The 21,268-nt window shown below is 42.8% G+C and overlaps 1 protein-coding gene across 2 annotated transcripts in view; it reads left to right on the forward strand.

Annotated features, from left to right (window-relative positions):
• Positions 1-21,268, forward strand: part of LOC124798678 (flavin-containing monooxygenase FMO GS-OX5) — a 147,951-nt gene that overhangs the window by 96,052 nt on the left and 30,631 nt on the right. For both annotated transcript variants that reach the window (XM_047262179.1, XM_047262178.1), the window contains exon 4: positions 4,500-4,677. In XM_047262179.1, coding sequence (XP_047118135.1) covers positions 4,500-4,677 — 178 coding nt within the window. The remainder of the gene's footprint in view (positions 1-4,499; positions 4,678-21,268) is intronic.

Below are 21,268 nucleotides of genomic sequence, written 5' to 3' on the forward strand. Positions count from 1 at the left end.
GGAGCCAAAGGCCCACTCATGTATCCTTGATGACTGCACAACACAAAACTTTACACTTGCCTGGGCCCGTCAACAACGACAATGGATTGTTGATGACTGGAAACAAGTTCCCTTGTCGGACCAGTTTCGTTTCAAATTGTATCTAGGGGATGGACGTGTACGGGTGTGGAGACAACCTCATGAATCCATGGATCAGCAGGGGACTGTTCAAGCTGGTGAAGGGTCTGTAACGGTGGAATGTGTGCAGTTGGAGTGATATGGGACCCCTGATACGTCTAGATACGACCTTGACAGATGGCACGTGCGTAAGCGTCCTGACTGATCACCTGCATCCATTCACGTCCATTGTGCGTTCCGACGGACTTGGGCAATTCCAGCAGGACAATGCGACACCCTAAATGTCCAGAATTACTACAAAATGGCCCCAGGAACACACTTCGGAGTTTAAACACTTCCGTTGGCCACAAAACACTCTTACGGATTTATGGATAGCCGTGCAGGATTCATGGTGTCAAATCCCTCCAGTAATACTTCGGACATTAGCCGAGTCGGACATTAGTCGAGTGCATGCGGCACTGTTGTGTGCCCACGGGGACTCTACACGATATTAGGCATGTGTACCAGCTTCTTTGGCTCATCAGTGTAACAGCATCGGAGTCGTGCTATGTTGCATATACGTTGTAGCAACGCCCTCAAACGGAAACTTTTCGGTCGTCCATTATACAAGCTGAAAGAACCTTTGGGGAGAAAGAGATCTTCCGACGAAGATGACGTTCACACAGCGGTTCTCGAATGGCTCCGTGACCAAGGCGCTACTTCCTGTCGTCAACGAATTGAAGAATAGTCGAAAGTTCCAATCGTTGTTTACAGACATTTGACTGACACGTCGAAAAGTAGGTTCAGATGTCAGTGTCACTTTGAATTGTAGTCCAACATTCAATAAAAGTTACTTGGCCAGCCATAATAATGTATAACTTACTCGTACTCTGTGAACAATTCTTTGTCGAGAACCTCGGTCGTTTTTCTGTGGTGTCTTCTTAGTTTCCTTAAATTATTATATACTTCCTCCAGTCTGGATGACGTCAGTTACGAATCTTTTCTCTGTACATTCCGGGTTTTGGTGGCGCATCCTGCGGCTTCATATGATAAGGGACACGTCCTACAATTAGAAATATTTCATCTCCGACAATCATTCATTTACAACAGACTAAGGTCGAACTCCATCCTGCACATTTTAGAGGCAATATTTTATTGTTTGTTCAAGGTAGTTGCACATTGGTGCAGCAGGCAGATGTTTATTATCTCTATGCACATGGTGTTTCCGTAAGAGCGTGCAAAAATTTAACCGGACATAGAGGATGCTCCACTGAACAATTCGAGGTAGGGAACCTGGGGTCAGAGAAGCTAGCTTAAGGAGATATTAGGAATAAAATCGAGTTATTTTGTATCTTTTTATTTACATTAGTCACAGTTAACTGCAAATACCATCATTGACAAAGTGAACGTACCATTTGTACTGTGTCTTAGAAAATGTGCTGAAACTGTCGGCCTTGCAATGCAAGCATGACATCGGCGAACAAGATTCTGACGTACCCTGACAAATATCCCTGGTGTGTTTCAAATCGCATCACAGGCAGCTACAATTCTCGCAACAAATTCCATCTTGGGTCTCATACAAAAGTGACATCAGGAAGTGACTTTTAGGAAATCGTTCCCTGTGCAGCCTTTCAGCAGCGAGGGCATTGCAACCTTCTTCCCCATACACAAGGCGCTTGTCAATGAGTTCTGGGAAACTGTACCGGTACTGTTCCATCGTGTTGTACTGTGCGTCTCTGAATAGCACTGTGTAATGAATGGGTGAAATAGGGGGTCAGATGAATGAAAAGATTTCATTGTGAAAGCATTTTAAAGTTAAATCTATGAAAAGTCGTATTTGCCTTCTCGGTCAGAAAAGAAATAAATGTTTCACTGGTTTTGGAAAGTCGACCCCTAAGGGGGCGAAATAGAGCCAGCCTGAATCACTGACTAGTTCAAATGGCTCTGAGCACTATGGGACTTAACTTCTGAGGCCATCAGTCCCCTAGAACTTAGAACTACTTAAGCCTAATTAATCTAAGGACATCACACACATCCATGCCCGAGGCAGGATTCGAACCTGCGACCGTAGCGGTCGCGCGGTTCCAGACTGTAGCGCCTAGAACTGCTCGGCCACTCCGGCCGGCTGAATCACTTTGACTACTCATCGCCTAGCCGAAACCGCTGAGAATGGAACCTTGATATTTGGAGAGGGTGTCGTTATTATACTGTAGCTATTGTTTAAGAAGGGATTGTTCGAAGTTCCACTCCTAAGGGGGTGACATAGAGGATGAAAGGCTTGTTGAAAATGTGCCCTATTAAGGCAATTTTGAAGAAAGAACTACAGAAACTGGTATTTGGTTTCTCAGTCAAAATTAGAAAAAGTAAGTGTTTCAGCATTTTTGGAAAGTCAAGTATTAAGAGGGTAAAACAGTGGGAGAATTTCTTTAAATGATTCTTATTAAAGGATTACTAAAGAATTTTTGAAGCTGCACCTATAAAAATTTGTCTTTGACTTTTCTGTTATAAAGCTGAAAATACGTGTTTCACTGCTTTTGGAAGTTCAGCTCATTTCGTTGTGTAAAAAAAAATTACAGCTAAATCTATGAAAACTGTTACTCCACTTCAAAGTTAAATATAAAGAAGTATGTGTTACGGGATGAAAATTCCAACGGAAATATTGTCAGAAGAACGCAAAAGGCATGATTAACAAAAACCTTTGACTTCAGCTATCAGAATCGCTTTTTGGTCAGAAGTACATTCGGCCTTTGGCCATTGGACATTGGCCTTAATTAGTGTGAAAAGTTTAGAAGGAGTTGCAGTTTGTGAACAACATAAAAATTTGATTAAAGAAAAACTAAGAAAAAAGTCTGTGCAGACCATACAGACTAGAAGAGCGAAGTTGGTTAAACATGAATGGTTTCCAAACATATGCCTCAGATGTCTTGTTCATTCAAGGCAACATACGAGTTGAACCATTCATATCCGACAGTTGGTTCCTTCTGAAACTTTAAGTTATTAGAATTTGAACTTGGTAAATACTTAACACACATGAAATGTATTTGGTGCTGTCGCTGACATAACATTAACACTTCGTTCGTTGTAGAATGAATTATTCACATCAGAGTACAATTGTCTTTATAAAATGTTGAATAAATGTTCTGTTCGCACGCAACCGTATTGCACTATGAACATTCTGTTGCAGTTAGCGATGATTAAAAAGAGACTGTGTTGATTACATAGACTATATTACAGTGCCTGTGTTTTTACAATGTACTCTGCAGCGTCCTTCAGAGATGCATGAAATACTACACCGCATTACCTGATTTTTTACCATGCACTCTGCAAAGTCCTTCAGACATACATGGATATGTTCAGATTGCGAGAAATGGAACATGTACTACCACAATCCGTAAGTTGTAGTTATTACTCGTTGTACAAGCTGTCAGATGACGTAAATTAATTTATGTTACACTTTCCTGACATTGCGTCACCTAATCTGTCGCATAACCACCAGAAACGTCTCATGTGAAACGAATGTGTAAATTGCTAAATTATAATAAAGTATGAGTACCTGAAGATGGCACCGTGCTGATGAAACGCCTCGTAAAGAGTCATAGAGATGGGAGATCCCGAGGGTTGGGTTCAGCCGCCTGATGTGAAAGGCTTTCCATCCTCCATGCGCAATGGGCTGTTTCCTCACAGTGCCCGGGAATTATATCGTAAGTTCGTCTCTTGAGTGTAGGTAGCCACAGCGAATATGTGCAGAGTGTGGTGTTATGTTTGTTTTGTATGATGGTAACAGAAAAGTGAGGGCAAAACTCACTGCCAGTTCATAGCCCACTCCTCTCGAATAGCACCAAAAGGGCCGCCGACCTTGAATTCCCCCATTCGGTGTCACATGCTCTCAGCCCGTGAGACACTGCAGAAAGATTTTGAATTTAATACAGTATATTGGCACCAAATCTGGTGATCGCGAACTTTATGCCACCATATCTTTTGCTCTTGCCGGGCAAATATCATCTGTCAAAGTTTCTTCTGTCGCCAGGATTCGAAACGGGCTACTGATGAGTCATGAGTCACAGCACGACCGTGCATTAGCAAACTCGGCTATGTAGGGCCTGAAACGTGTGGTAACAAACTGTTATCGGAAATGAAAAGTGTCCGAAGCGGAATATGTGCAAAGTCTTGTAAATTTCGTAAGAGTATCGTAGGAAAAAAAATGTAAGAGTATCGCAGACAAAAAGGAAAAACTGTTAACTGATTTCTTACTGGTGTCTATAATAGTGAATTTTGTAACGAAGAGTAGACTACTTTTACAAAGGATATATTTCATTTTTTCAAATTCTGTTTGTCGATATATGAATAATTCATAGTAGAACGTAAATGTAGACCTGCTTTCCTTTTACTCCTTTTTCTTTCAGACACTATTTTCTGCCATTCGTGCCGTCCCTTCCAGGATCAGAGAAGTTCAGAGGTCGGCAGACGCACAGCCACGACTACCGCGTGCCGTCGCTCTTCAAAGGTCGTAGGGTGGTGGTCGTGGGAGCCGGCCCGTCGGGAATGGACCTGACGCTCGATATCTCCTCTCAGGCAGAGCTGGTGAGTCGCACAACTGTATGACGTAGAAACGATTAGAACAGTTGTAAGATAGGGATGTAGTCTCTCGCCCCTATTGTTAAATCTACAGGCTGTCTCATACCTTTTGGGTCAAACTGAAACACGTGATAGTGAGTCCACAACTCTCTCAAAGATCCCTGGGATTTAGTGTACCAGGAGACAGGCAGTTTGGACCCTAGTAAGCAGGTCTTAATCCGTTCCTACTGGGTTTTGATACACCAACGTTTTGACGTAAAGCCAGAAAAAAAAATCGAGAGATGTGGACACTGTGATTGCGTTGGCCATGGGACAAGACCTTCCCTTCCAACCCAACGATGAGGGTACGTGTTGTTCAGGTGTTCGCGGACATTAACATCGAAGCGGGCTGGTGCACCGTCGTGTTGAAACCACATCCTTTCACGGACGCCAAGGGTTACAGTCTCTAGGAACCGTAACAGCACGTCTCGCAGTAACACCAGCTAACGTGGACCGGCGAAACGGGGGGCAGCAAATAAGGTCGTATGAGGTGATCTTGGACAATAATCGCTCACTCGTTGACAGAGAATTGTTGCTGGTGGCCACCCGAAGCGTGTAGCGCGGGGATTGCCCTCACTCTAGACATGGCTGTTGCGGCTGTTGAAAACACTATCAATGGCGAATTATGCCTCATCCGTGAACAATTCAGAATAGTCAGGGGTGTACGCTGTTTATCACCAGTTGTCTGTTCCAGAGCACACAGACACCTAGGATCTTCGCCAGAGTGTGGAATTACTTCATGCACCGTTGCCATGCATGCAGTGAGTTTGGCGGTCATCATTTTGAATAGTTACTATGAGCAGCGTTGTTGTTATGCGGTGTACGCTGTGTGTTCCCTAGTACAATAAATATGCTTTTCCGACCATTGGTTCTCTTTGATTAGATTAGATTAGATTAATTATTCATTCCATAGACCAACAAAAGAGGGGATCCTCCTGGGTGTGGAACATGTCAGATAAACATATTACAAAAATGTAATTAGAAAAACTTGAGTTTCATTAATTTTAATGATCCTCAGTCAATAAAAAGTAAAATTATGTACATGAATTAAAATTAAACTTCTAATATTTACAGTTTTAATACATACATCTGCTTTCATTCACTCCATCGCTCACACAGTAGCTACTTACTTGGGTATAACAACCAAGTATTGTCAAAAATTAAAGTAAATTATTCATTTCAATGATCCTTAGTTAAGAACAGTCAAATTATGTACAAGATTTAAAATTAAACTTCCACTATTTACAGACTTAAGACTTACATCTGCTTTCCATACATCCATCATTCACACAGTAGGTAGTTACTTGGCTGTTACAACCAAGTATGATTGAAATATAATAAATTTTCATTAAAATGGCCTACTGCATTTGTTGAGAAATTTATGGATGGCATAGGAGTTGGCCACAAAAAATTCTTTTAAATTATGTTTAAATTGTGCCTTGTCTGAAAATAAACTTTGAATGGTTGCTGGTAACTTATTGAAAATATGCGTTGCTGAATACTGGGCTCCTTTCTGGACAAGAGTAAGTGATTTGAAATCTTTGTGTATAGTGTTCTTTATTCCTAGTATTGATACTGTGTACTAAGCAGGTAGTTGGAAAAGGAGATGTATTATTTACAACAAACTTCATTAAGGAATAAATATACTGAGAAGCTGTGGTTAGTATGCTCAATTCTTTGAATAGGCTTCGACTTGATGTTCTTGGATTTACACTACAAATTACTCTTATTATACGCTTCTGTTCTCAAAAAAAATTTTCTCGGTTTGTGGAGTTAACGCAAAATATGATATCATATGACATAATGGAATGAAAATAAGCAAAATATGCCAGTTTTTTTTATTTATATCTCCTGTGTCTGACATCATTCGCATTGCAAACACAGACTTCTTTAGGCGCTTCAGCAGTTCGTTAGTATGTCGCTCCCAAGTTGTAATCCCAAGAATTTTACAGTCTCAACTTCTTCTATTTCCATGTCATCATATGTTATACACACACTAGAAGGAAATGTCTTGGAAGTTCTAAACTGCATGTAGTGGGTCTTTTCAAAGTTTAATGACAGTGAATTGACTATGAACCACTTATTAATGTCAGTAAAAACTTGATTAGCTGCCCTTTCTAAATTTATATTTGATTTACTATTTATTGCAATGTTTGTATCATCTGCAAATAAGACAAACCTATCTCAATATAATCGGTTGTGGACCCACTGTCACCTGTTTCGATTCTACCCAAAAGGTTTGAGGCACCATGCACACATCTAAGATGAAGTGACGGAAGTAAAAGAAAGATTTTGGAGCCGAATTAAAATGCGGGGTTAAAGACTATCAGTCATAAGATTCGCTAGAGATAATCCTATCGACAGTCAAACCAAGTAAGAACTGCAGTGCGTGCTGAACGTAATGAAAGATATAGTGAGTTCAGAATATGAGTTGGGGGTAAGCCGAAGAAAGAAAGACGTAATGAGGAGTAGCAGAAATGAGATTATCAATGAGTTTAAAATGAAAATTGGGAACCACGAAGTAGACGATGTGAAAGAGTTCTGCGACGTTGGAAGAGAAACAACACGTAATGGACGAAGCAAAAAAGTAATAAAAACAAATTTGTGCGGGAAAAGAGGGCATTTATGAACAATAGATGACTACTAGGTTAACATATACCTGCTTTATTGAATTACATATGGTCGCGTTAGGTATTTTTGACGTTTTCTGCAGAATGTTGTTTGCTTCGTATGCCACATTTATATCTTGTTTCTTCATTACGTTTCATGTCCTGTGTATTATTTTGGTCAAATCTCAGGGTGTGCTAAGTTTTCTTGTTGTTTGTGGTGTTGTCCATGCGCCTGGCTAAATGATACGCTGATGCAGTTGTCAAATCAGGCACAGGCCTGATCGGAGTACCGGTTTTGTGATTCCTTATCTGGTAATCCATCAAGGAAGACAGGTTACGTTCGGGACCTGAAGATGACAGTATGTAGTATCGAAATTGGCAGCATGTATTACAAAGAATAAACAAAGTTAGATCCAAAAACAGCTGCTGGTTTTGTTATCATTATTCAACTGTTGTGAAACTTTGGTAAATTTCTTGGTGTGGGCGCCCTGGGGTTCGTTTGTATTGTTCTTTTTATTTGGTTTTGTGAGCGTGTAGATTTGATGTTACAATACGAAACATAATCCACGAATAACAAACTACACGAAATAGTTCATCATACCTAAGCTTCACAAAACTTTTATCGATGTCCACAGGTTCAGCTCAACTACACAAAAAACATCTCGTACATAAAAAAAAACTTGGCACAGCTAAGGACCAGCAAAATACTGCATTGGCGTGTCCAAAAACGGGCATGTGCCACGAATTTTACCAGAACATATAATTTAAATATCGGATAATAAACAAAAAATCAGTGCAGACGACTTTCTAACATCCATCACGACGCGGTGTACTAATTTAGAACTGTGGTTGATTTTGGTTGGCAGCCACAGGTCGCACACAGTGTAAAATATAAGTGCACACGCAGTTTAAATGACAACAAAATCTGATGCATTATTTTCCTTAACGTAAAAATAACATGTACGGATGTATTTCAGAAAAATAATAAAACGCCATAGAGGATGCCACAACTGTGGTGAAATATGTTTGGGTGATAAAACAAAACAAAGATCTGTGTACTTGCAAAAAGGCGGACCCATCCTTAATTCATTATTATTTTTCTGCAAGAACGGGAACTGAGCTTAGAACTCCAATATGATACACACGTAACGCTTCTTCAGTAATAGTTAATAGTTACTAAACACGTATATTTTTGAAAGTATTTCCAAAATATATTTACGTACACACACACACACACACACACACACACACACACACACACATACTGAAATCGAGAAATCAGTCTGTTCCTCCGACCAATGAGACTGCATAGCTATTACGATACGTCGTCACAGTGTGTATTATGGCAGACTCAATAGCTTTCATTATTGACCAGGAGGTTGGGGAAACACCGAGGGTGCGGACACGTCATGTAATGGAGTCCGGCGACTCTGAAGGCCAAACAAGAAGCCAAAGGTCATCGCTATTTTCTTCTCTTCCTTGACCTACATCCCATCTATTAATTTGATAAATAGTTTCTTTCAGTTTTAAATACACCGACACCGCCGTGAAAAAATTAAAGTTGCAGCTACAGTTTTTTCGATTACCGAACCGTAGTCTCGACTACTGAGCAAGCAGTTTTTTGTGTGAATTTCGTTTTGCGATAAGTCATAGACTTGTGCATCTTATTTCTCTCGAGAAAATTATTTTGCGTACATATAATTCACACCCTTAGAGATAATCTAAAATTGTGTGACAATAGATCTACTGGTGCTATCGAAAATCACCATCAGTATGAGAAAATTAAGGTCACTAAGAAATAATGACAAATGCGATGGTTAATTTTCTCCGAGCTAGACGAACATCCAGGAAGTAAAAGCCATGCAGTATGGGCTTCGAGTTACAATTTCCTACACTGCACGAAATCCAAGAAAATGATGAGTTCATGATTCTGCTTTCAGACTTCCTGGACGTGCAGCACGGCGATATTAGCGGATAAGCGGTATTTGAAGCCTTCAGTTAAGACATATTAGCTGATAACGTATCATTTTCTGCGTCAGAACTAATAAGGGGTTTGGTCGTGCATATCTTCCTCAAACGTATGATTTGCTGAGTGAGTACATCATATCTGCTCGTTACTGTTTGCTGCTGTGTTAACCAACATAACCTGACGTCAAACTCGTTGGTGAGATTATGGGAGTTGCGTCCACGTAATATTTTACATGCGCCAGGCCACAGAAACGATCTACATCTGCATCACTACTCTGCAATTCAGACTTAGGTGACTGGAACAACCATCAGCCGTATAAGGGAATGACAACAACGAAAATTTGTGCCAGACCGGGAATCGAACCTGGATTTTCCGCTTTTCGCGAGCGCACGCCTTAACCGCTTTAGCTATCCGCGAACGAGTCACGGCCAGACTACACGTTGTGTAGTTCCCATACATGGAAGGACATTTTTTAACTGAAAGACGCTACATGGTATTGGCGGATAAATACGATATTACAGAGCCTGTGGTCATAAGTACACTACTGGCCATTAAAATTGCTACACCACGAAGATGGCGTGCTACAGACGCGACATGTAACCGACAGGAAGAAGATGCTGCGATATGCAAATGATTAGCTCTTCAGAGCATTCACACAAGGTTAGCGCCGGTGGCGAGACCTACAACGTGCTGACATGAGGAAAATTTCCAACCGATTTCTCACACATAAACAGCAGTTGACCGGCGTTGCCTGGTGAAATGTTGTGATACCTCGAGTAAGGAGGAGAAATGCGTACCATCACGTTTCCGACTTTGATAAAGGGCGGATTGTAGCCTATCGCGATTGCGGTTTATCGTATCGCGACATTGCTGCTCGCGTTGGTCGAGATCCCATGACTGCAGAATATGGAATCGGTGTGTTCAGGAGGGTAATACGGAACGCCGAGCTGGATTCCAACGGCCTCGTATCACTAGCAGTCGAGATGACAGGCATCTTATCCTCACGGCTGTAACGGATCGTGCAGCCACGTCTCGATCTCTGAGTCAACAGATGGGGACGTTTGCAAGACAACAACCATTTGCACGAACAGTTCGACGACTTTTGCAGCAGCATGGACTATCAGCTCGGAGACCATTGCTGCGGTTACCCTTGACGCTGCATCACAGACAGGAGCGCCTGCGATGGTGCACTCAACGACGAATCTGGGTGCACGAATGGCAAAACGTCATTTTTTTCGGATGAATCCGGGTTCTGTTTACAGCATCATGATGGTCGCATCTGTGTTTGGCGACATCGCGGTGAACGCACATTGGAAGCGTGTATTCGTCATCACCCGGCGTGATCGTATGGGGTGACATTGATTACTCGTCTCGGTCACCTCTTGTTCGCATTGACGGCACTTTGAACAGTGGATGTTACATTTCAGATGTGTTACGACCCGTGGCTCTACCCTTCATTCGATCCCTGCGAAACCCTACATTTCAGCAGGATAATGCACGTCCGCATGTTGCAGGTCCTGTACGGGCCTTTCTTGATACAGAGAATGTTCGACTGCTGCCCTGGCCAGCTCATTCTCCAGATGTCTCACCAACTGAAAACGTCTGGTCAATGGTGGCCGAGCAGTTGGCTCGTCACAATACGCCAGTCACTTCTCTTGATGCCTGTGGTATCGTGTCGAAGCTGCATTGGCAGCTGTACCTGTACACGCCATCCAAGCTCTGTTTGACTCAGTGCCTAGGCGTATCAAGGCCGTTATAACGGCCAGAGGTGGTTGTTCTGGGTACTGATTTCTCAGGATCTATGCACCAAAATTGCGTGCAAATGTTATCACATGTCAGTTCTAGTATATTTGTCCAATGAATACCCGTTTATCATCTGCATTTCTTCTTGGTGTAGCAATTTTAATGACCAGTAGTGTAGAACTATGCAATGTTGCTTCGGATATCTAAGCATTCTTTTTCACAATACACCCACTGCAATGTCACACATTAACACCATTTCTCTACCTTTCAGTCTCGAACTGCTCGTGGGAAGAACGAACATTTGAACCGTTCCGCACGACCTCTGATTTCTGTTATTTTATTATGATGATCTTTTCTTCTTAAACCTACATAGGCTGGCGCCAATAAAAGAAGATAGTGGAACTCCAGATGATCTCCGACTTTGAAAAGTCGTGAAGTAGTCCCTCTAAAAGCCGTAATAAAATTAAAAAATACCTGGATAATTCTAGAGGATGTCTTTCTCCATGCAACCAGTATACAAATCTGCAAAGCATCAATGGTCGGCTGGACAAGCCGCTGGGAAATCATATCCCAAACATGTTCGATGTACCACAGTCGAACTATGACGGAAAAGTTATTAGGCAGTCATGTACCAAACATGTGTGATCTACGACAGCTCAAAACTGCGGAAATAACGCTACCTGTCTTCTTTGAAAAACATTTCTTGCCAGAAGCGCCTGGCATTTTCACCTTAAATACTGTACCTGATGTTATCGAACAAAGAGACCATGCCTCGAATTTTGAAACTTCACACAGGTATCGACTACTCTCTGGATTGTCTTCAATACGAAGGAGTCGAGATTGCGCAGAATGGCCCCGATTGAATACAGCCGATTCCTGTCCCTATACTTGTGTAATCACAGCTAGTTCTCTGCCTCCAGTAAGCCGGATATTAAGGAATATGAAAATCCAACCTTCCTATTCTCAACGAAGGGCGCCAGTTGTTAACTGTTTTCTTTTGTTTAAAAGACCTTTTGCCGCTGTTAACATCTGGCGCCGTTCGTTGAGGATAGAGAGGTTGGATTTGTATATTCCTTAATATCCGACTTTCTTTTTCTTATTCAGGCTGTCCAGGCACGAAAGGTAGATTTCGGGTTCGAGTCCCGGAGTGGCACACAGTTTTGATGTGGCAGAAACACTCCACTGCAGAATGAGAGATACATTCAGGGGCCCATAATGTTGTTAATGGATTACTGAGTCCCAGGCTTGTGGGACACGGGTCTTACATTAACAAAAAGATGTTGTAGAAGTGACGTGTAGCCATTCTCGGCGGCAGCTCGTCAAACATAGTGAGACAAAGATCGCTAACACGCTTACTTTATTGTGACTAACATGGCTTCCATGGAATGTGCGGATAACTTGGAGCAATTTGGGTTCTGCTGTGGATCCAGGTTCCACATTCACTGTACGGGTACTAAGACAGCAGAGTCTTTACTTGATACTCACTAGGCACTTTTCAGAGGATTACTTACTGTAGTACAATTGTTAAAACTGTTTCTCTTCGCCGGCCGGTGTGGCCGAGGGTTCTAGGCTCGTCAGCCTGGAACCGCGCGACCGCTACGGTCGCAGGTTCGAATCCTGCCTCGGGCGTGGATGTGTGTGATGTCCTTAGGTTAGTTAGGTTTAAGTAGTTCTTAGTTCTAGGGGACTGATGACCTCAGATGTTAAGTCCCATAGTGCTCAGAGCCATTTGAATCATTTGTTTCTCTTTTGGGTGTCCATACTTTTAGTAGGGTGACTTTTCCAGTTTACTTTGACTCTCTTCTGACTTTGTGCTGTTTGTCTTGTAAGTACAGCTCGGGGCAAACCAAACTGCTCCGAGGAACTAAGATTTCTGTAATGTATATATGATTTGCTACATTAGCGAATAGAAAGCACAGGCCCATGGCTAAGGTGGGACTCAAACCCGGGACCTTCCCTTCAAGAGGTAAGACAAGACTGCTATTTCTCGATCAGACAAGAGTGATGAGTCATCGAATTTGTCACATATTGGGATAAGTATCTAAAAAGAATGAGAATCGGAATGGGATTACAGAGGATAAACAACATTTACTGACTGGTGGTATCCTTAGTAGCTACCGGAAAAGACAGTTAATGTTCGTACAAGAAGCAAGGGGGAGCGGTTTGACTGGAAGACCATGGGCGATATGCTACAATTAAAAAGGGTGTGAGACAAAGGTGCAGTCTTTCACCCCTACTGTTCGATCTATACAACGAAGACGCAATGACGGAAATAAAAGGAAGGTTCAAAAGTGGGATCAAAATTCAGGGTGAAAGGATATAACTGATAATATTCGCTAATTACGTTAGTGTCCTTAGTGAGAGTGAAGAAGAATTATAGGATCTGTCGAAATGAGGATTGAAAGTAATGGGAAATGGCAAAAGTAATGAGAAGTAGCAGAAATGAGAATAACGAAAACTTAAGATGAAAATTGGCGATCGCGAGGCCGCCGAAATTAAGAAACTCTGCTACATTGGAAGCAAAATAATCCACGACGGACGAAGCAAGGAAGACATAAAAAGCAGAATAGAACAGGCAATGAGGTACACCTGGCCATGAGAAGTCTATTAGTATCAAACAGGAAGAAATTTCTGCGGATGTACGTTTGGATTACAGCATTGTATGATAGTGAATCATGAGCAGTGTGAAACTCGGAACAGAAGATAATCTAAGCGTTTGAGATGTGGTACTATAGAAGAATGCTGATAATTTGGTGGACTGGTAACATAAGAAATGACAAGGTTCTCCGCAGAATTGGCGAAGAAATGAATACATTGAACACGCTGACAAGAAGAAGGGGTAGAATGTGTTGAGACATCAGGGAATAACGTCTGTGGAACTAGAGGAAGCTGCAGAGGGGAGAAGCTTTAGGGGAAGACAGGGACTGAAACCAATGCAGCAAAAAATTGAGGACCCGGGATGCAGGTGCTACTCTGAGATGAAGAAATTGGCGCAGCAGAGGAATTCGTGACGGGCCGCATCAAATTAGTCAGAACACTTATTACAGAAAAAAGTATCCTTCACTGTATATTTTCCTTTTGCATACCGTTACACGTGCTTCTCATCGATTTTCATACGGAAGACAACCACTAAGAGAGTTTGACACATTAGAACTGATTAGAAATAATTACCGGTGCACTAATTCAGGCAGTCCCCACATAGGAACATGACGCGTTTGTGAACGTGGTCGTGGACGTGCTCGGAGACGTGGTTTGTAACGTGGTTGGCGAGTGCCAAGAATCGCTTAGAAGCTGAGTAAGACCGCGTACCGTCCGACTGTGGTCATCGCCGTAGCTTCTACAACTTGCGCAGGAATCATTTTTAAGACAGGCTGAAGCGCCACTCGCTGTACTTTGGAGCTATACCCATGGCGCTCTCTTGTCCGCCGTAGCGGGAAGTGTTGCAGCACTTGAACAGTGGAAGCAGACGCATTGGCGTACTGCTCGTGACAGACGGAAAGGTTGACCTTTTCCGAACTTCATCTGGAACGTCGGAAAGAGATGGTTGAAATGGCTCTGAGCACTATGGGACTTAACATCTGAAGTCATCAGTTCCCTAGAACTTAGAACTACTTAAACCTAACTAACCTAAGGACATCACACACATCCATGCCCGAGGCAGGATTCAAACCTGCGACCGTAGCGGTTGCGCGGTTCCAGACCGAAGCGCCTAGAACCGCTAGGCCACAGCGGCCGGTGTCTGAAAGAGGCAGCATTCCCTTCTCCTCCCCTTCCCGTTTACACGCTCGCGTATCATAGTCTGCAGACCTGTATTCACAGCCGTTAAGTTAAATGAGATAATGATACTGATGGATTGTAAACTATGGGGTTGTCGAAGTTCTGAGGGTTTGCTTTTATTGTAGTTCTAATATTAATTGCATGACGCATGTATTTGTCAAGCTAATGGCCTTGCTGCAGTGGTAACACTGGTTCCCGTCAGATCACCGAAGTTAAGCGCTGTCGGGCTGGGTTAACACTTGGATGGGTGACCATCCGGTCTGCTGAGCGCTGTTGGCATGCGGGGTGCACTCAGCCCTTGTGAGGCAAACTGAGGACCTACTTGACTGAGAAGTAGAGGCTCCGGTCTCGTAAACTGACATACGACCGGGAGAGCGGTGTGCTCACCACATAACCCTCTATATCCGCATCCGGATGACGCCTGTGGTCTGAGGGTGACACGGCGGCCGGTCGGTGGCGTTGGGGTTTCATGGCCTGTTCGAGCAGAGTTTAGTTTAGTTTATGTATTTTACAAGTCCTCGGACAAATTCTTTTCAGATGATGTATTTTTCTGAATAATTATTTCTTCTGTTCCCAGCCACGCGTTGCTGCAGCTGAATCTGGTTAAATGGAAAATGGAGAAAAGACAAAGTATACTTTTCTAAAATCGTAATTGAATACACGTCCTACTCTCCTTCTCCCACACCCACCCATGTCTCTGTTCTCTGTTCATCTCCTCCTTTCGGTCTCTTTGCCTCTCTGCTCCTCGTTCCTCCTCTCTATATCAAGCGGCTGCCCCCCCCCCCCCTCTTTCTGCTGATCTCCTCCTCCCCCCCTGTCTCCATCTCCTTTTGCCCCCCCCCCCCTCTGTCTATCTTCTCCTTACCGCTTTCCATTTTCATTTCCTCCCACTCCTTTGTCCATCTCCTGTCCCCCCCCCCCCCCCCCCCCATTCCTCTCTGTCTGAGCTTGAGCCTTGTCTATTGTTATTGCAAATTCAGATTCTGTAATACTATTGTAATCACATCCCAATAAGTCATAAATACAACATTCCTGTTTGCCAACAACGTTTCACTATTATATGAAAATATTGATATACATATTTATATATTACAAACATTAAAAATATACAGCATATGTCTGTGTAATAATTTGAATCAGATCGATCGAAAACTTTCAGATTTTTGCTAGCAACAATTCTCCTTTATACATTACTTATTTATTTATATATTACAGCCGGCCGTGGTGGCCGAGCGGTTCTAGGCGCTACAGTCTGGAACCGCGCGACCGCTATGGTCGCACGTTCGAATCCTGCCACGGGCATGGATGTTTGTGATGTCCTTAGGTTAGTTAGGTTTAAGTAGTTCTAAGTTCTAGGGACTGATGACCTCAGAAGTTAAGTCCCATAGTGCTCAGAGCCATTTGAACCATTTTTATATATTACATATATTAAAAAGTAGCTATAAAAACGTGCGTAAATTCGAATGCGATGTTGTGTCAAAATTTCAAGGCAATAGGTGAAATACTTCGGAGATTTAAGGTTTGAATAAACGAGTATTTGGATCTTTGTTTCTATTCATGTAAACGTTCATCTCTTCAAAATCTTGAATGTCTGAAAAATTTTGACACAATTTTGCATTCGAATACATGCATGACCACCTGTTTAATAACGTGTTGTTCCACTTTTCAAACACAGAACAACAGAGATTCTGCTCGACATGGATTCTAGCAGTATGTCGCACCAGATGTCTAAGCACAGATCAAGCAATTCCCGCAAATTACTGGATCGTGGTTTACGGGCACTTAGTTGACGCCCAATATGTGTTCCAATGAGTACAGATCAGGCACATTTGCTGGCCAAGACATCAATATGAGTTCTTCATTATAACGCCCCTCAAACAACGGTAGCTTGATTCTGACATTGCAACACGGACAGTTATTCTGTTGGAAGATGTCATCACCATAGGGGGAGACTTCCAGCATGAAGCGACGCAGGCGGTCCACAATAATGTTCACGTAGTTGACTACTGTCATCATCCCATCGATTACCACCAAAGATCCCATGGAAGCCCAACGGAATGTACCCCGTATCTGTGGCGCCGTGCATGTTTCGCGCAGACGTCAGCCTGGATGACGGTATGTAAGGACCCAACCATCGACCTGATGTAACAAGAAGTGCGATTCTTTCGACAGGCGACACGTTTCTGTTAACCCAAGACGAAAACTCAGTGATGCTGTGCCCACTGCAATCATAACTTACGATGTCGCTGGGTCAAAACACAAACACGTAGGGGGCGTGTGATGTGGCGCTCCATGTTCAACACTGGCCTTTGAACGGTGTGCTGCCAAACACTTGTGCCTGTACCAATATTGTACTGCGTCGTCAGACCTGCCACAGAGCGCCGTCTATCCTGGATTACACAGTGGAGGATCCTCCGAACTCTACGTTTTGTGCTGAGACGTGGTCGTCCAATACCATACGGCCTACTCGTTGTTTCAACATCCTTCGAACATTTTTCACAGGTGCTCAAGACAGTAGTACGCCAACAGGCGACCAGCTTCGCCGTTTCAGAGATTCTCATTTCCAGCCGCAGCGCCACAACAATTTGCCCTTTGTCATAACCTCTTGTATCGGTGGATTTGCGCATTTGCGGCCCGTATCTTCGCTAAAATGACTGTCCATTCGTCTCTCATCAGCTTACCTTCTTTCCTTACTGCGTCACGTGCCCGCAACATGACCAGGAGGTATTCCACCTCGCGATGGGCAGTGGTCATAATGTTTTGGATCATCAGTGTACATGCAACCTATGGTCAACATTTCAAAGAAAATGCTGAAGAATTTTTGAGATGTACGGTTTTGAACAACCGAACATTTACCTTTTTCATTTATATAAATGAAGACAGCTCTGGCCAAGCGGTTCTAGGCGCTTCAGTCCGGAACCGCGCTGCTGCTACGGTCGCAGGTTCGAATCCTGCCTCGGGCATGGATGTGCGCGATGTCCTTAGGTTAGTTAGGTTTAAGTAGTTCTAAGTCTAGGGGACTGATGACCTCGGATGTTAAGTCCCATAGTGCTCAGAGCTATTTGAACCATTTGAATTAAGACAGATAGTGTACCTTGTTGTTGTTATTATTAAAATCCCAGGCTTCTGGGGACGCTGAAACTGGGACGATGCAAAATTATGTTTGACATTAGGAGGAGGGTTAGAGCGGAAAGATGGTATCAAAATTGGACCTTTCTTCTACCCGTGCCTGCATTCGTTTTATGACAAATTCCGTTATACATAACGACGTGAACTTCTCTAAAAAATAATGGCGTGCAACAGTTTTACTAGGTTCAGGATCATGCGGGTCACATTCTGCATTGCCGTACAAATTAAATGAAGATGTACTTTGTTACTGTTCGATTTTTACAAACCATTTAGTGCAGGTCCACCTGATCAAACATTCTGAAATTGTCAGATCCTTTTACTTGTTGTTATAGTCTTCAGTCTGAAGACTGGTTTGATGCATCTAACTGTACTAGTGTGTATTCTCCTTCATATCAACATGAAACCTTTCAGTATATGCGAGTGTTTCAAATGAAAACTTTCAAATAATGAAATTCCCGAATGTTGTACTACCGATTTATGCAGCTGGCAGGAGCTAGCTTTGTATTTAAACAAATGATAAACAGCCGCCAGCCTGTTGTTGCGTTACAGAAAAGGAAGCTGTGTCAATGCAAAAATAGCCTCCCCACTGTCGACCTGAACAGGGATGGGAGAGCGATATGTCTTCTTTCAATAACGAAGGTGTTAAATCTTTGGAAATGCATCAGATGATGAAAGCACAGTACGGTGATCCGTGTATGTGTCCCTGCAGCAAACGTACGTGTTGTGCAAAAAGTTTAAAGGAAGTGCAGATCCTGTCGAAGACGATTCCCAGCCGAAAACATTGTTGCAGCTGAAGAGCCTCTGAAGGAAAACATGCGTATTACTGTAAACGAAATAGACTGTTTAGCATATTAATGATGGTTCAACGCACAATACAGTCGAAGATATGCTACGATTCAATAAAGAGTCGGTGAATGGGGCCACAGTAGTTGAATGCTGAATTGAGAGATCGCCGCATCGATGCCTGTGAGGAACTTTTGCGTCGTTTCCAGGTGGAAACTGCATTGTTATATATGAGATGAAACGTGGGTGTATTATCACCAACCTGAAACGAAAAGATCGAACTAGGAATGGCGCCATAGTTCTTCACGAAAAAAAAAAAAATATGATTCAACCTTCGGCAGGAAACGTCACGCTCACTCTGTTTTAGAATTCGAAAGGGATAATTTTGGGGCGTTACCTGGAAACGGGATTGGCAGTGACGAATAACTCATACTAAAAACTACTGCTGCGATGTCGCCTTTGTCCTGTAATCAGGATAGAACGAAGAAGACTTCTGACTGCACGCCGTAGTTTGTAACTAATTTACGTTTTTTTCACATAGCTCAATAATTGTCACTCTATACTTCATGGGAAGATTATATCTATAATTTTTTCTGTATTGTCTCATTTGCACAACAAAACTAATTAAATTTTCGTTTGAATCACCTGCCACTTTTAAAGAGCACAGCTCCCCTATACATTACGAGTTTCGGCTTTCTTGACTGTCGTGATCCTAATAAAAAACTGTTAGAATCTGAATATACCCTTGCGTGGGGGGTTCATTGATTGTTCATAATTTTTAGTTGCCAATTCGGAAAAATATTCTAGAACAATAACGAGGGCTACGAATGTACTGCGCCCGCGGATACACACAACAGTCACGTAGGCGGTTATAAAGGCACACCAGTGGAAATAAATGTAAGGCGAGTCTTTTACATAGGCTTGCGACTCTTATTCCCTACTAAGGGATAAGTGAGTACGTTAGACTACATGTTATCGCCACGGAGCCCTTAACGGCGAGAAATAGGGAAAGCGACACTAGCGCCACCGCTATTCACGAGAGATAGCACATTTGGAAAATTTCCTCAAGGTAAATTGACGTGAAGTCTGGCAGCGATACGATAATGACACTGTTTGGGGCACGAAATGTGTCTGTCCCGATTCGCAGCTTTGTACGGTCGTTCGACACGAAATTTGATGTCTCGCTTCAAATCGTAACAGACTTTTCATTGTACACGATTTCTAGATCCGACCATGAATATCTATGGAAAAGTCTGCGATCCGCATTTATGACGCTGTTGGCACCCACACTGGAAGAGTCTTTGCAATCTTCGTAAAAGTCATCTTCCTCGAATTTATTGGCACCTTCGTTCGGTGTGAGCAACAATGATGTGAATATGAATAACTGAAGGAGAGTAATAATCTCGTCATTAGCAGTTGTCCATCCGACGGGGGCGTCGACAGATAATTTGTTCAAGACAGAGGCGACCTCTCTTTGTACTGATGGTGTGGTGAGTTATGATCCATCTAGAGACTCCGCTGTCGTCGAAATGCCTAAATGCGCTCATAAATTCATGACCTGCAGTTCGTCAGTTTAGTACTGGAAAAAGCTAAATAGCGGTAGGTCGATAGAGACGTGCAGAGACCATAGCCCGATGTACTACAAAACACAGGAAGAACCACATAGGAAACGATCGAAATGTGACAAGTTAAAGCTTTGAGGCGGTCTGCCTGGCGTGTTCGGATGATGTAACTGGTAGTGCATCGCCCGCGAAAGACAAGGAAACGCAGCAAACAATTTCAACTTGTCACATACAGTCAACGCTGCATATAATACTGATAGGTTTAGAGAAATTGCCATTAACTCACGTAAGTTTCATCCAGATGAATAATAAAAAGGTAACGGAACGGATTGTCATCAATGTTCTTTCGTATTGTCTCGTAGAATATCTTTAGATCTTTGGAAACGAGTCTGGCAATTTACAGGGTGATCAGAAACAGTCTGGAAAGCTTCTGGGGGTGTTACAGGGGAGTCTGTGCAGAGAAATAATTTTTAAGAAAAAAATTCGATACGTCCCGCCGTTTCCTAGTTAATTAGCATCGAAGTCAGCCAGTCAGCTCCCAGCGCGCAAATCCAAAACACTACCACGCGCTACACTGCGGTAATGCACAGACAGCTGTGGGTTCGTGAGTTACTCCTACATTATCAGTTAAAATGTGCCTTTTTCGGGACTGATAAAAGCTAGGTGAGCAAAAGCTACGTTTGTCCGGTTTGAGGAAACCAAAAGAAGGACACGTTTGGCGACACTGTCTCTGGTAGGCTGACTGAACATGCTCGCGCGACAAGCTGGTTGGTTAACCGCAATGCTGAATAACTCGGAAACGGCGCAGCGTATCGAATTTTTTTCTCAACAACTATTTCTCAACACAACTTCCCTGCAGTACCCTTCTAAGCTTTTCAGACTGTTTCTGACCGCCCTGTATATTACCAAAAGGCTAACCGGTTCAAGGTCACGCAGATCCAGTTGTAGGTAGCCTAGTAACGGCTTCCAAGGCGAACAGAAATTTG

This window comes from Schistocerca piceifrons, chromosome 5, assembly GCF_021461385.2.
Source record: "Schistocerca piceifrons isolate TAMUIC-IGC-003096 chromosome 5, iqSchPice1.1, whole genome shotgun sequence".
Taxonomy (NCBI): Eukaryota; Metazoa; Arthropoda; class Insecta; order Orthoptera; family Acrididae; genus Schistocerca; species Schistocerca piceifrons.